The sequence below is a fragment of the Pteropus medius genome, unplaced genomic scaffold, assembly GCF_902729225.1.
Source record: "Pteropus medius unplaced genomic scaffold, Ma_sr-lr_union100, whole genome shotgun sequence".
NCBI lineage: Eukaryota > Metazoa > Chordata > Mammalia > Chiroptera > Pteropodidae > Pteropus > Pteropus medius.
The window spans coordinates 25564512-25578976 of record NW_024340692.1 but is presented as its reverse complement, the minus strand read 5'-3'; the positions used below and the strand labels follow the sequence as shown (position 1 = coordinate 25578976).

At 40.9% G+C, this 14465-nt stretch overlaps 1 protein-coding gene across 14 annotated transcripts in view; it reads left to right on the top strand.

Annotated features, from left to right (window-relative positions):
• TLE1 (TLE family member 1, transcriptional corepressor) overlaps positions 1 to 10602 on the top strand; it is an 81471-nt gene extending 70869 nt beyond the window's left edge. For all 14 annotated transcript variants that reach the window (XM_039847630.1, XM_039846991.1, XM_039847327.1 and 11 more), the window contains 6 exons: positions 2305 to 2554; positions 4257 to 4504; positions 7343 to 7490; positions 8782 to 8932; positions 9797 to 9873; positions 10015 to 10602. In XM_039847630.1, coding sequence (XP_039703564.1) covers positions 2305 to 2554; positions 4257 to 4504; positions 7343 to 7490; positions 8782 to 8932; positions 9797 to 9873; positions 10015 to 10122 — 982 coding nt within the window. In that variant the 3' untranslated portion in view covers positions 10123 to 10602. The remainder of the gene's footprint in view (positions 1 to 2304; positions 2555 to 4256; positions 4505 to 7342; positions 7491 to 8781; positions 8933 to 9796; positions 9874 to 10014) is intronic.
• The last annotated feature ends 3863 nt before the right edge of the window (positions 10603 to 14465 follow it).

The following is a 14465-nucleotide window of genomic DNA, read 5'->3' as shown; positions in this document are numbered from 1 at the left end:
CTGGACCTCAAATAATTCTCCTAGAACATGAATCGACCTAAACCCCAGTTCTTGTGGTCTCATCTTCAAGGGCAGCAAAATGCTATTTGATTCCAAATATTCTATCATAAATGGCATGGATTCAATTAACTATAATGGGCATGTATTGAAATGTCATATGGACTTGATACATCACTAAGGACGCCGAAGGATACTATTGGATAAAAAATAGAAGATTTAGTGGTTTGGTGACATAAGGGCTTTGAGTTGTAGTTGTTTTACATGCATATTTATTTCCCAGGACAATCTGTGTGGTTTCCTTTATGTGTGCTCAATTGTTCAAATTAAGAGTAATGTTAAGGATTTGGGAATAGCCATTTCATATTAGCTATTAGAACCAATTTGCTAGGAGATAACAGATATCCAAGATTGCGTCCTCTGGTTGGAGGGAGGGGGACTTCTTTTAAAAACCTTCCATGTATTTGATATTTTGCTTTCATAGAGGGAAAATAATAGCATATATTTTATTTTCAAGCTAAGCAAGTGTGTGCGTTTATGTGCAGGCTAATAGAGACCTGATATCTTGTATCAGTTTTCAATTTTGTGCTTGCTAAGTTATTCTATAAAATTTGAGTTAGCATTAAAACGAAATTTTGAGTTCTTAGTTAATACCCATGGTCTTTAGATCTGTAAAGGGACTGCAAATTGCCAATGACAAATTCCAGAGAGTACCCAGACTTATCCCAGAGGGTTATAGGAAAGAGGAAACTCCACATACTTCAGTCGTTGTTAATGTATGTGGTCATATAGAAAAGGTTTAATGTTGAACTTCTAGATTGCCTAGCAATGCTTTGGATGAAAAGAATGTGAAAGTAGTGATTTTCAAAGTGCCATATGCGTAATTCCATCAATTTGGATGCAGGCCGAAAATATTATTCCATTCTCTAAAGTATTTTATCTTTATGTTTTATAATACCTGTTGTATATTAGTGCTTGGAGTTTACTTTGATAACGAGAGAAAAAAATATGCATTAAGAAACAAATGTGTGCTAGAATTAAGTTTGTATTTAAGAGGAGAAGAAAACAATAGCTTCAATAACAGAAGTTTATTTCTCTCTCCCATGATGTCACTAGGGCCTCTGCCTCCTATGTTTCTATTCTACCTCCCTCAGCAGTTGATTTCTATCTTCAAAGTCTCACCTTTTGGCCTAAAAGGGCTGCTGGAGCTCTAGTCATTTTGCTCATATTTCAGGCAGCAAGAAGGAGGAAGAGAAGAGGGCAGGCACAACCCCCTTCTTCTTTTTAAAATTCTCTTTCTTTCTTTTTCTTTCTTTGCTTTTCTTTCTTTTCTTTTCTTTCTTTCTTTCTTTCTTTCTTTCTTTCTTTCTTTCTTTCTTTCTTTCTTTCTTTCTTTCTTTCTTTCTTTCTTTCTCTCTCTCTCTCTCTCTCTCTCTCTCTTCTTCTCTCTCTTTCTTTTCTTTCAATTAATAAACTTATTTTTTGAGCAGTTTTAGGTTCATAGCATAATTGGGTGGAAAGTACAGGATCCACTTTGTTTTAGGTTAGGAACTTTCTCTAAGCACCACCCAGCAGCTTCTGCCTATATCTCTTTGGTCCGAACATGGGCTTACCTGACTCTTCCTGAATCTGAGAAGAGTAGTCTTTAAACTGGGAGCTTTGCTGGGGCCGTGGCCAAGGTAGACAGGGAGGTTGTTGAGGAGAAAACTTGAAATCTCTTTGTCAGAAAGCCATTTAGCCTAAGAGAATCTTTTATTTTCTCTAGGTTATTCAAAAGAGAGTTTAAGTTCAAGTCTTAAACTGGTACCTTAAGGAAGCTGTTTTTGTTCGTTAGTGTTGAGACATACTGTTCACTGTGTGTAATCATTATGAGTTCTTAAGGGCTCATCTTAAGCATTGAAAATAATCATTTAAAATTATACAGAGAAATGATTCAGTTATAAAAGGTACATGGAAGGAAGTGTTTTATGTTAATTTGGAAGCACATTCAGTGTTTTACAATGAGGTTTGAAGGAATGCTTTATGGAATAGATAAGCAAAATTTAAAAATCTTTAAAACAAATGTAAAATACAGTTCAATATATGTGTCTTTTGGTACATCCTAGACTTTTCCCATTACCTCTTTTAGTACTCCCTCAGTAAATACTTCAACTTATGTCGATTTTAAAAGGAAATCGTAACAAGCAAATCTTTCCTTTGTGTTTCTCATAGAAGCGTGCTGAGGCTGTGACAAATTGCTTTATGACAAAAGTCTTTTCTGTTTCTTCTCCTGTCCTCTCTTCTCTCCCATCCTCCTCTGTCCAAAAGTGCGTACTCCTTCCACGTTACCGCAGATGGTCAGATGCAGCCTGTCCCTTTCCCTCCTGACGCCCTCATCGGCCCCGGAATCCCCCGACACGCTCGCCAGATCAACACCCTGAACCACGGGGAGGTGGTGTGTGCAGTGACCATCAGCAACCCCACGAGACACGTGTACACGGGTGGGAAGGGCTGTGTCAAGGTCTGGGACATCAGCCACCCCGGCAATAAGAGCCCTGTCTCTCAGCTCGACTGTCTGGTGAGTGAACAGGAACTGGTGCACAAGGATAATTTTTCCCTGGAGCCTCAATAAGGAAATAGCTGTCCGCGCCTGGGTTTTATTCCCATTATGAGGAAATGGAAGCCCTTTCTGTTTCCTGTGTTAGCTATTTAGCTCCCCCCGCCCTTCTCCCTTAAATGTGAAGGTTTCATTTGTTGCTCTTTCAGTGGTTAAATCCCAGAGTTGATGGATTTCTTTTAAAAAAAATTTTTTTACAGTCATTTACAGAAGCTGTCCTTGTTTGAATGTGTTTTCTAAAGGGAGTTTTCCCATTTAATGGATGAAAGCTCAGCTAGCCCTGGACTCTGAGCCCTGCAAACCACTCAACTTTTAATTTCCCTACAGCCTTTGGATAAATATTGAATAGTAAACATTTGATAACATGGCATTAAAACCATTCTGAACAGGGTCTGTGTTTTCAGGGAGACCTAGGAGAGCTGGCTGGGTTTTATGACCTTAACTTTAGGAAAGAGTTAATAGATTACACTGTAAGAAATCAGGGCAGCTATTAGCAAAATAGGAGTGGTGAGAATGCTTTCCTGAAGCACCCAGTCCACCTTCTCCCAGAGCATGAGAGTATCATCGTGCATTTTTTTCGGGATCACACCGGGACATGTTCCAATCTCTAAACTGTAACCCCAGGATTTACAGACCACATACCATTGGCCTGAGGCGGGGCAAAGGCCGCCGTGCCCCTGGTGTGGTGTCTGCCCGCACGTTGCTATCACAGATGGTGCTGTTTACTCACTGCCTGCCTGCAAACGGTGAGGATTCTGGAGAGAGGGCTTCCATAAAGAAGAGTGGCAGTAATTTTAAGATATTTTGGGTTATTTTTTTAGTGAAATAACTTAAAAATACCTCCATTAATGAAACTTAAGCACAACCCAGCATTCTATAGTAGTAGGAGTCCTTTATGACACTCATCATCCTTTTTGAAATTACGTGCTTCAAGTGTCTCTAATCTTTAAATGATAGGTCATGGTTAAAGCATAGTAAAAAGATTCAGCTCTATCTATTTAGGTTGAAGGATAGCAGTTATTTCTTTGGGGGGGGGTCGTATTAGGTTCTACCATTTTAGGTACCTCCTCCCTTTTTAATGTGTTGATTTTGATGGAGAGAGATGCCCTTTTTTGTCAATTTCTTTGGCCTTTGGATGGAGAGGCTTAAATATGACAGCAGCCATGCTACAACTTGAGAAAGCAGCTCTGTTAAATTCTTGAGAAAGCAGATCCATCTGGCTAATGAAGACATAGTGCTAACCTTAAGTACAGTTAAGAATAATGAAAACCAAAACATAGGCAGCGGGTCTGCAGTTTACAAATAGTAAAGAATAGAGGGTGATGAGATCAAAGATTTATAAACTAGCTGTGAAAAGTGGTTTCTTCCTACAGAAGCGTGTGTACACCTGCCTCACATCTACTGATAATCGCAGTCCTATCTGCTCAGCAGGGGACTGAGCATTAGATACAGTTAACGTTTAAGTGTACAGTCCCCTGAGTTTGTCTTGTTTATTGTTTCAGACAAGACCGTTGAAATCGGATCTCAATCTTTACTACAGAACTCTTGCCTGTTAGTGTCCGTGAAATACCACTTTTCAAGCCCCAAACCAAGAAAACAGAACATGGCATTGTTACTGCTTGGTGTAATGCATTACAGCAATTAAATTATGTTTATTTCACAGAATAGAGACAACTACATTCGTTCCTGCAAATTGCTCCCTGATGGCTGCACTCTCATAGTAGGAGGAGAGGCCAGCACTCTGTCCATTTGGGACCTGGCCGCTCCAACCCCACGCATCAAGGCAGAGCTGACATCCTCGGCCCCTGCCTGCTACGCCCTGGCCATCAGCCCCGACTCCAAGGTCTGCTTCTCCTGCTGCAGCGACGGCAACATCGCTGTGTGGGACCTGCACAACCAGACACTGGTGAGGTGAGCACATGTGGTTTTCTATGGCCGGTTCAGAAGGCCCCATGCTTCTGTAGGTGCCCCAGGCACTCAACTTACACATGAAGACCCTGCCATATGCCGGGCTTGAATCTGGGTATTGGGAGTGCAAAGATGGAACTGTGTTGATTCTCTCAGGGGTTTCACCATCTTGCTGCTATGGTTGGGTGTCCCTAGACTATATTTACCTTCCTCTTGTGTTCCCATTCTTCAGCCACGTACAGATGCCAGACTTATTTAAAAAATATTCCTGGCTTTTGCTATGGGGCAGTACATCATGGATTGCATGGCGATATGAAGGATCCTCTGTGCTAGATATTTTTGGCTTTGGCTAGAACCTCGTTTCTGTAAACAGGAGCCAACTGATACAGGATAACAGAATCAACAAAAGAACATTAGAAGAGAAGATTCCATGAATTTCACTCATAAAATGGTTGTAAAGTGTCCATGTTTCTCAATAACTAACTAAATAAGCTGTCTAGGGGTCATTCACCCAGGAACGAGCCCAGGTTCCTGGAACCTGCCCTCCTAACCATAGCGAGGGCTTCAGTTCAGCCACCTTTGTTTCTCTCCTTGGCTCTGGCAGCTCACTCTCTCTACCCAAGTAGGTGCTCACACCAGAGATGTTACAGAAAAAGTCTTTTAAAATGTAAGCACTACGTAAACATTCAAGACAAAACTAGTATGTCTTTCACTCTTGTTTCACAGTTCATCTTTACTAGGAAACTCTCTTTGTTTATGGTGCGATTTTAGGCTCGTGGATGATTTAGCAGGCCTCTTCTAATGTTTTTGGTCCCTGGGTGCCAGAGAAAAGGCACAGATGGACAGCAGCTCACCCTCCCTTCAAGCCTTTTCTATAGAAATCTGATAAGTGTCACCGTGCCAGGCTCTGTCCTTGCATGTGGGTGACAGTGTGCCAATTATTTTCTCTCGTCACTCACTGAGCAGCTCAAAATGAATAAAATGGGCTAATTAATAGAGCTGAAGTTGACAGTCCCTTCATACTTTTAACCTAGCAAGAATTTTTTTTTTTTACTTTTTTTACTTAATAAATAGCACTTTGAAAATAATAATTCCGAATGCTTTTCCAATATTAACCCATTAATCCTCACAACATCTGCACTGCTATTAGTCCGATTTTATAGATGAGGAGCCAGAGGCAGAGAGGTTAAGTTTACTTACTGTGGGTCACACAGCCAGGCGTGGTAGAGCTGCGATCGAGGTCCAGGCATTCTGCTCTCATGTCTGTGCTCTGTACCTCTGCTCTGTGTCAGCCCCTGGGGAGTAAATGCCTGGTGGATACAATGGGGTGGTGTTTTACAAATCTCTTTCTCCGTTTGGACTGGCCATGTAGCTTGCGGATACTCTACGTGACAGGGTGGTATAGAATCTATTGAATATCTTTATCGACTGTGACCCTGCACATTCTTAACTGTCCTAGGATCTGCCTTCTAGGAACCTGAGAGCAACACTGAGATACGGGAACAGAGGGATGGAGGCATACCCACCAATCGCTGTCAGTCAGCATGACATTCACAGTCAAGGAGTGAAAGTATTTCATTAGTTCTAGAAGTAGAAAGAAGTCAGAGGGTAAAATGAAGAGGAGGTCATTGTATTTTAACTGTTTAGAGGAAAGAAAAGCAGCATTTTAACAGGTGGAGCAGGGTTTCTGTAACCCGTGTAGAAGCCTTGGAGGCAGACTGGGGTGGTTGAGGTGCATGGAGACAGAGTAGAGGAGAACTGGAGTGCATGGGACGAGCAGACTAAGACAGAATTTCAGAATACCTTGCAGAGGAAAGATTTTTGAAGTGATGATTTACATCTTGTCTCAATTCAGGGCAATAGCGGTGCTTTTTTTCTTTTACATGCTCATTAAATTCCAAGCTCTCCTTAAAAGTGCAGAGCTTTGTGGGGAAAAGGACAGGCATGGAAACTTTTCTCTTGCTGTTGAAATTCCCAAGCACCTCTGTTGGCATGCAGAGCCAGGTACAGGATCCCCAAACTGCCAGCCCTGCAGTGGCTTACGTTCACTCCCCGCCTCAGCAGGCCTGGCCTGTTGCCTGGTAGAGCATTTGTGCTCGGCAGGTCCCTGTTAGTTGATTGTTCTTGGTGGTTTTGGCTGAAGAACAAGGTTCCCTTTAAGAGAGCAACGTTTTGCTCAGCTCCGAGGTGCTCATGTGTCAACCTCAGCAATTAGCTGTGTCTCTCCTCAGCACCTTTGAGGCAGGAGGTTGGCATGACCCCCTGTCTCTGGGAGTCCAGATTTCCAAACGCAGGGCTCTTTTTAATAGAGAGGGCGAAGTTGAGTAAACATGTGAGCTCAGGCTCTGTTGGCATGAAGGGCACCTCCGTGTTGATTCACTCATGGAAACGTGAGTGCTTCTAGACCTGGAGCTTGTAGGGTGGCGATACAAGTCTGCAGGACTAAAGGTCAGGCCTTCGTTTTTCTTGAAGGAATACAGTTGGGATTCTGTGTGTTTGTCTTTTTTTTTTTTTTTCTTTTAATACTTAAAGACTTTTCCAGACCTGGGAGAAATTTTACCTTTTAGACAGATTTGTAAGAATAGCTCTAAGAGTGTATTTAACTTCTCTTGTGTAGTGACCTAAAATGGCATTCCATTTCTTTAGCACTTGGATCATGAAAAAAGAAAGAACATCTGCAGGTGCTGTATCTTCCTCCTCAGGGGAAGGTTAGTTTGATCTTGCACATCAGCAGACACTGAAGAGATGACACACACACACCGAGTCCAAAACTAACAACACAACAGTGTTTACCTTGAGCTCTGGCAGGAAATCATTATTCAATCTGGTTTGTTTTATCAGGCAATTCCAGGGCCACACAGACGGGGCCAGCTGTATTGACATTTCCAATGATGGCACCAAGCTCTGGACGGGCGGCTTGGACAACACAGTCAGATCCTGGGACCTGCGCGAAGGGCGGCAGCTGCAGCAGCACGACTTCACCTCACAGGTGACGACATTTTCCTACCTGGAGTCTATGAGGTTGTGTGTGTGTGGTGTCCTCATCCTCCCTTCACACCCCTCAGGATAGTAGAAGCTAGACAGACCAGGCTAAAATTGGAGAGACTGAATTTTTTTAAATAACAGACAAAAAATACCTTGAAACACTTACAGTGGTATCTAAAACTCCTGTAGGTTAAGACATGTTAGCTGTGACATTAAATATGAGGTCATTTAAAGAATTCATGCAATAAAGAATATACAGTTTTCCTTCAGCAATGTCTGATCTGTTTTATGTATTCTCCCCACCTAATGTGGGGGTGAGAGATGATTATTTGATTTACATATAAACAGGGCTTGAAAAACATGCAGGCATATCACAAGAGAAAAATGACAATAGCTCTGAAAGTTAATTCATTTCCCTTATATCAGGGAGCTTAAAAAAATGCAGCGGCATCTCAGTAGATGCCATTTTATTACTCATCCCTTAGAAAATGGACTCATGGCTGACTAGATTTATGGCTTTTTGAAATGATGTAAAAATGGCAACTTTGATTTTAGATTGTGAAGATTTTAGTATATGTGCTGCCGAAGCGAGCACTAGATTGTGAAGATTATTTAGATGACGAGTGCCTGAGTCTGGACCTGTTTTGGGAAAGACAGTGCTTGCCATTTTAAGTGCTTTCTGATGGTAGAATTGTTCATCGTTACTTGTTTACTTCTGTTATTTTTTGTAATAAAAGTAATTCCACTCAGAAAAATTGGACAAAAATGGGAAACAACTATACATGCTACTAAATTTTGTATCCTTATTAAAATTTTGTTGAGTTTCCTGTAGTCTTCCCTATTTTATCCCTTTGTCCTGATGAATAGGAGACTATTTTTGGTCTGCCTTTAAAAATAAATGAAAAATATCCAATATATTTAATAGTACAGCAAATGTTCAAGCACATATGAAAGTACAGAGAATTGTTCAGTAAACCCCATATGCCCATCACCCATCTTTAACAGTTAGTAATTCATGACTGTGTGGTCTCGTTCTATCATTTTAGCCACAAGTATTGCAGCTAGTATCTGTGAAAGACATGAAATAAGTGTTCCGGTTTTTCTGGTTGTTTCATAAAGACTTTTAATACTTGGCTCATCTGGATTGTGTTGCTTGTCCTGTAGACTTGACCATAGTCTAGAGTTTGCTGACTCCATCTCCCTGCTCTTGCTATTTGTTAAGCCTTTCTCGTTGCCCTTTCACTTCCTACGTTTATTGGGTAAAATCATCAGTGAACCTATTCTGCTTCTTGTAGATATTCTCCCTTGGGTACTGCCCAACTGGGGAGTGGCTGGCCGTGGGCATGGAGAGCAGCAACGTGGAAGTTCTCCACGTGAACAAGCCCGACAAGTACCAGCTGCATCTCCACGAAAGCTGCGTGCTGTCTCTGAAATTTGCTTATTGTGGTGAGTTCAGTTGAAAGGAAACCTTGAGGATATTGGTGGCCTAAATGGAAAAGACTTCTGAAAAATATATAGTAGAGCTCATATCTGGAAAAAGTGTTGTTCTCTTGGCAGCTGGATGTAATAATCCTGTTGTCCTAATTTAAGAAAAGTTAGCAGGCAGTGAAATTGCCTCATACAAGGTTTTGACACACGTTTGTTTTTAGCAGGGAGAGTCGGGGGAGGGTGTGGGGGCGCAGTTAGTTGCCACTCTGAAGAGAGTTGGGTGAGGATTCATAGAAAACTGAGGCAGGAGCAGAGGAAGTCGATAGGACTGACCAGGATGAGGAACCCACAGTCAGAGAATGGAATATTTAGCTGAACCTGATTGTTACACTCTGCAGTGAGGATAAAGAGGGAAGTTCACGTGGAGTCAAATGTTTGTTCACTAGATTGATGGCTGGCTAGCTGAGTAGCTGTCACTTACTGACCCCATTCTGTGCGCCATATACCATGTCTGGCATTTTACTTAGGACCGTTATTTAATCCTTCCTAGTCCCATTTTATCATAAGGAGACTAACTAAAGGAAAACAACTTCATCAATTTGCTGTTTGAGGATCCACTGTGTGCTGGGTGTCATGCTACTCATGTATCCAGTGGCTAAGGGGACTGACATGGTCCCTGCTGCTGCTTCAACTAAACCTGAGATCGCAGATGGTTCACAGTGGAGCCTGAATTTAAAACCTGCTCTTTCTACTCATGTCATAGACCAACCTTTTAGACATGATAGTTCATGATTTAAAATGCTGAGTCTGATTGTCCACTTAGCTAATATTATAGTAGGAATTTTAATCTTGTTCAACTGTGTGTTCCTTTGCTAATTCTAGGTAAATGGTTTGTGAGTACTGGAAAAGATAATCTCCTCAATGCTTGGCGGACCCCCTATGGAGCTAGTATATTCCAGGTAAGTCAGTGTTCCTTATGAAGAATGACAATTTGACCATGGCGTTCCCATGGCACCAGAAGTGAAGGTGCCTTGGAGAGAGCAGGGCCTCTTGAGTAATGCTCCACATTAAACACCTGCCCATTTTTTTTTTTCCCCCAGTCCAAAGAGTCCTCATCCGTGCTCAGCTGTGACATCTCTGTGGATGATAAGTACATAGTCACTGGCTCAGGGGACAAGAAGGCTACAGTCTACGAAGTCATCTACTGAAAACGTGGTTTAACGTTCATAGTTGAATTGGGCCAAAATGTTTTGAATTTGTAGAAATAGAAAAGTTTAACTTTAAAAAGACGAAAACCTGTTTCCAAACCTTGACACAAAACTACTTTGTGTCTACGAAGAGGAGGTGACCAGTCCATCAACAGAAGGTCACCTATCTACCTAGACCAAATGGAGCACCGAGGCAAGGTGGACAGAGGAGCCAGGGGCTGTAGGCTTGAGGAACAGAGCCTGCTGACCCGGGCAGAGCCCATTCTTTTCTTTCTGTGTGACCTGCCCAGATTACCTTTCTGTTCCTTGCGGGTCCCTCACGTTCCGTCCTTGGTAGAGCAGTGGTGTCTCCAATGAACTTGTTTCTTGGTTTTGCATCTTGTGAAATGTTTTTTTGTATTTTTGTTGAAGGTTAAACATTTGTATAAATTGTAAATATATTTGGTTTATTACAGTAAAGGCTTTAGTACCAATAAGTGATTTTCCTTTTCCTTCTTCATTTTTTTAATCAACTCTTTGGGATCATTCATTGATGTGAGTTTTATAAGCAAAGTCCAGACATTTGCAGAGGAAGTTTTAAAATGCACTTCTGCTTTTGTAAATATATTTGGTCGTTTACTATTGCTGCACTAGAACCTAACCAACACTTCTGAGTTACCAGAACTCAAAAGACTCAGAATAGTGAGTAAATTGAAATGATATTAATGCAGTTTTATTTAGGATGCTAAAATAACTTGTTCAAAATTCAGGATACTATTCTAATTTGAGAAGTCACAGGTTAAAGCTCTGCTTTTTCTTGGTGATTCATTGGGAAACAATATTCTTTTCTCCAGGAAGGCCCAGCATTTTCAAATCTATATTTTCTCCCTTCACAAGCTTCACATTTCAAGAAATGTAGGTGAGTTTGGTTTAGTGTTAAGACTGATGATGTTCACAAAACTGTAGAGTTTATTAATCTGTAAAAGACAGGTGGAATGTCAGCCGGTTTTGTCTTCATTAATACCTATTTGATCTATTGTATTAATTTACTGTACTTAGGCCAACCACACCCAGCATTTAGCCTCATTCTTCTCATTAAGGCTTTCCCTGCAGCTCCAGCCATTGCTCTTTGTCATTGGTCTGGTCTGGTCTTTGTGAACAAGCTTTTACTAATTTGATTAGATGAAATCTAACCCTGGGCTTTTAATACGTTGCCATGCATGTTTCCTTCTCAAAAGGCTACGTGGCGGGGGTGGCTCCATAGTATAGTGGTTAGCACGTCTGCTTTACATGCAGAAGGTCCTGGGTTTGCGCCCCAGGTGCGCCAGGCCCCCCGAGTGAGCCGGGGGCGCCAGGCCCCGGGTGCATCCGCCAGCGTGTGGGAGAAGATGCCCCGCCTCCAGAGATCCAGTTCTTAAGGAGAAACAGCAACATCCATAGGTTGGGTGGAAGTGGTGGTGGGGGGAGGAAATTAAAGGGCGGGGGAAGGCTACATGGCTCTTTCTTTATATATCTATTATTTACTGTTATATTTCAGAAAATAATGGTTAATAATTTTAAGCCAAATTTCCTGGTTGTGTAAAAATAGCATCTAAGGAGTTTTTAATGTTCTTGTTTTCTTAACATTCCAGCGAGTTGTTGGTGGTTTGTCTTAATATTTTTCATTTGTTATCCACATCTTGTTTTTATACATTTAACAACATTATTTTGTTTGCTTTTTGCCAAAATAATATTTGTGTATGTACAGAGTTTGTCAAATATTTTCTCATTAAGTGAATGGCAAAGCCCTAATTACAGAAGCTGATTTCTCTCGTTTTTTCCTTCTATAATGAAGCAGGTTTCTATACTACAGACACTGATGGCCGATTAACATAATGTTTACCTTTTCTGTTCTCTCTTTTCCTGCCTTACTCCCCTATTTTCTGTAATAGTAGAATAGAGGTTAAGTTGCTGTAACAGAGACCCAACAAATACAGTGCCTTAGAGACCACAAGGGTTTGTGTCTCCCATGTGAAACCCAGAGAGCCAGGCAGTCTGTACAGTTCCATGCTTCCAGGCTTACTTCCTTGTCCTCACATCCAGCCAGCGTGGGAAAAAGTAGAAGTCCAGGGAGGAGGGGATGTGCTTTCATGCAGGTGTCTAGGAATTTGTTCATCCCTCCCATTCCCAGTCCATTGGTGAGAACTTAGTCATGTCCAAGACTGGGAAATGCGTTCTCTAGCTGTGCAGCTGTATGTCCACAGAGAAGGAGGGACACATTTGAAAGGATTCTGGGTTAAACTATGAGTCTTGTTTTCTGTTGTGCATTTTCTCTTTCTGCTTTTTAGGTTCCCAAGCTTCCATATTCTCTCTCTACTGGGATTTTCTGAGGGTCTAGCTCTAGACCTTATCAACTTGTGGATTATCTTGAGTCTGATGAAGCAGCTTCAGTTTGCTTTTGCTTGAGACACTAGTTTGGTCCTGGAAGAGGCATTCTGGAGCCAGCCCCTCTGTTCAGGGGGTTTGGAATCTTGGAGAATTTCCTACCTAATTGTCTCTCCATTTGTGAAATGAGATTAATAAAAGTGTTGTGCCTGCCTTTCAGGGTCTTGAGGGTCAGAATCAGGTTTGTGAAGCAGGATTGTGAATGGGGGGCATGAGTGGAAGAATGTGAATTTAGGATGTAGCTGAGTCACCATTCCTCTCCCCCAAGAAATGGGAATCATGTGATTGTGGAAACCCAGCTAAGCCAAAAATGTTTGTATACCTCTTGTCTTGAATATGGATTACAAATTAGGGTTCAATAAGTTCAGATTCAACTAGACATTGATCACCAATATGTGCTAGGCAGTTTCATGTAGAAAAATGTGAGGTGATTGTTATTATTTTTAAATAAACCAAGGTTCAGGGAAGCTGTCCCCATAGCCTCACAGGAGGTGGATCCAAATTTAGGTTTTACCATGAGTCCTGTCTGTGTTCTTTCAAACCTCATAGAGTGGGCTGTGATTTTTTTCTTAGCTATCCATAATTCCTCTTCATTTCATTTAAAATATTTACAACTTACACAATTCCCTTAGGTACTAGTCTGGTGCAATATTATTATAGGGATATAGATAGGTTTGTGTTCACTAATTTATAACTTAATTTATGCAAACACTTGGTTTCCCAATTCTTTTTAATGAATTTGATAACATAGGTTTATTTTTTTAATCACTCAGCTTTCAGTTTTCATTTATACCTTAAATATACATTTCTGTCATGTAGCTCTTCTATGGAATTGAAGTTCATTAGGTAAAAATTGGAAGTCCTGGGTAGATTAGTTTTGTAATGCTTTTTTCATAACTAGATGTTTCCAGCACTTATTTTACAATGATAAACTAGTTCATCAATATGATAACTAACACTAAGTTTCTGCTATTCGCCAGGTGATAGGGAAGTGTTTGACATAACTTAAAATAATCCTCACAGTGGCTAAGAGATGAGATTTTTAATGGGTTAATTCTTTTACAATTTCGTGACCAGTAAGTAGTAGCCAGCTCCAAAGCCGTAGCACATTTATACATGGATTTTTAAAACTGCACTTTTGATTGTGGTACACTGAGGTTGTGACTTTCCCAGCAAAATAGAGATAGGGATCAAATTCTTAATTCCAGTGTGCTGTTTAATTCCATCAAGAGACTACTGCCTCTGTCTTCAGCTTCATCTTGAGCGATGACATTTCAAACTCCATTCTGCTATAGATTCATGGATTGTTTGCATCTCAAAATATCTCCACTCTTCGCTCAGCAGTGAAATGATCAGATCACCACAGTTTCAGGCTTCCCTGAGCGATGAAGCTGGTATTTAAGGGTCATTTTCTGCCCAGGGGAACTTATTCTCCAGACTTCTAGCACTTAAACAGTTCAATGATTTGGATTCACGTTTCTAGAGAAGTTTTTCTCAAACTTTAGTCTGCATCAGAATCACCAGGAAAACTCGTTAAAATTCAGATTTCTGGCCCCAGTCTCAGTTTTTGATTCAGTAGGTCAGGGTGGGGTCAAGAATTTGAATTTCTTAAATAAGTTCCCAGGTCATCCTGAGGCTGCTGGTCTGGAGCTCAGTGAAAACTGCCGATCTAGAGCAGTAATCTTTACAATAGAGCTAATGATGTATACAGAAACTATTAGAGTATTTTCATAGTCTCTTAAGACTGGAAGTCTCTCATATATTAGGCTTTGAGGCTGTGGATTAAAAGTAAAATGACAATAAAATGGAAGGCATACAGTTTTGGAGTTGTTCTGTTCCCGAAACCAACTTTTGAAACTGAATATTATAATAGAGCTAAACCATAATTGAGTTTTTAAAAATGTCGCTTTTTTACTTAGCAATAATTCAATGTGAGATAT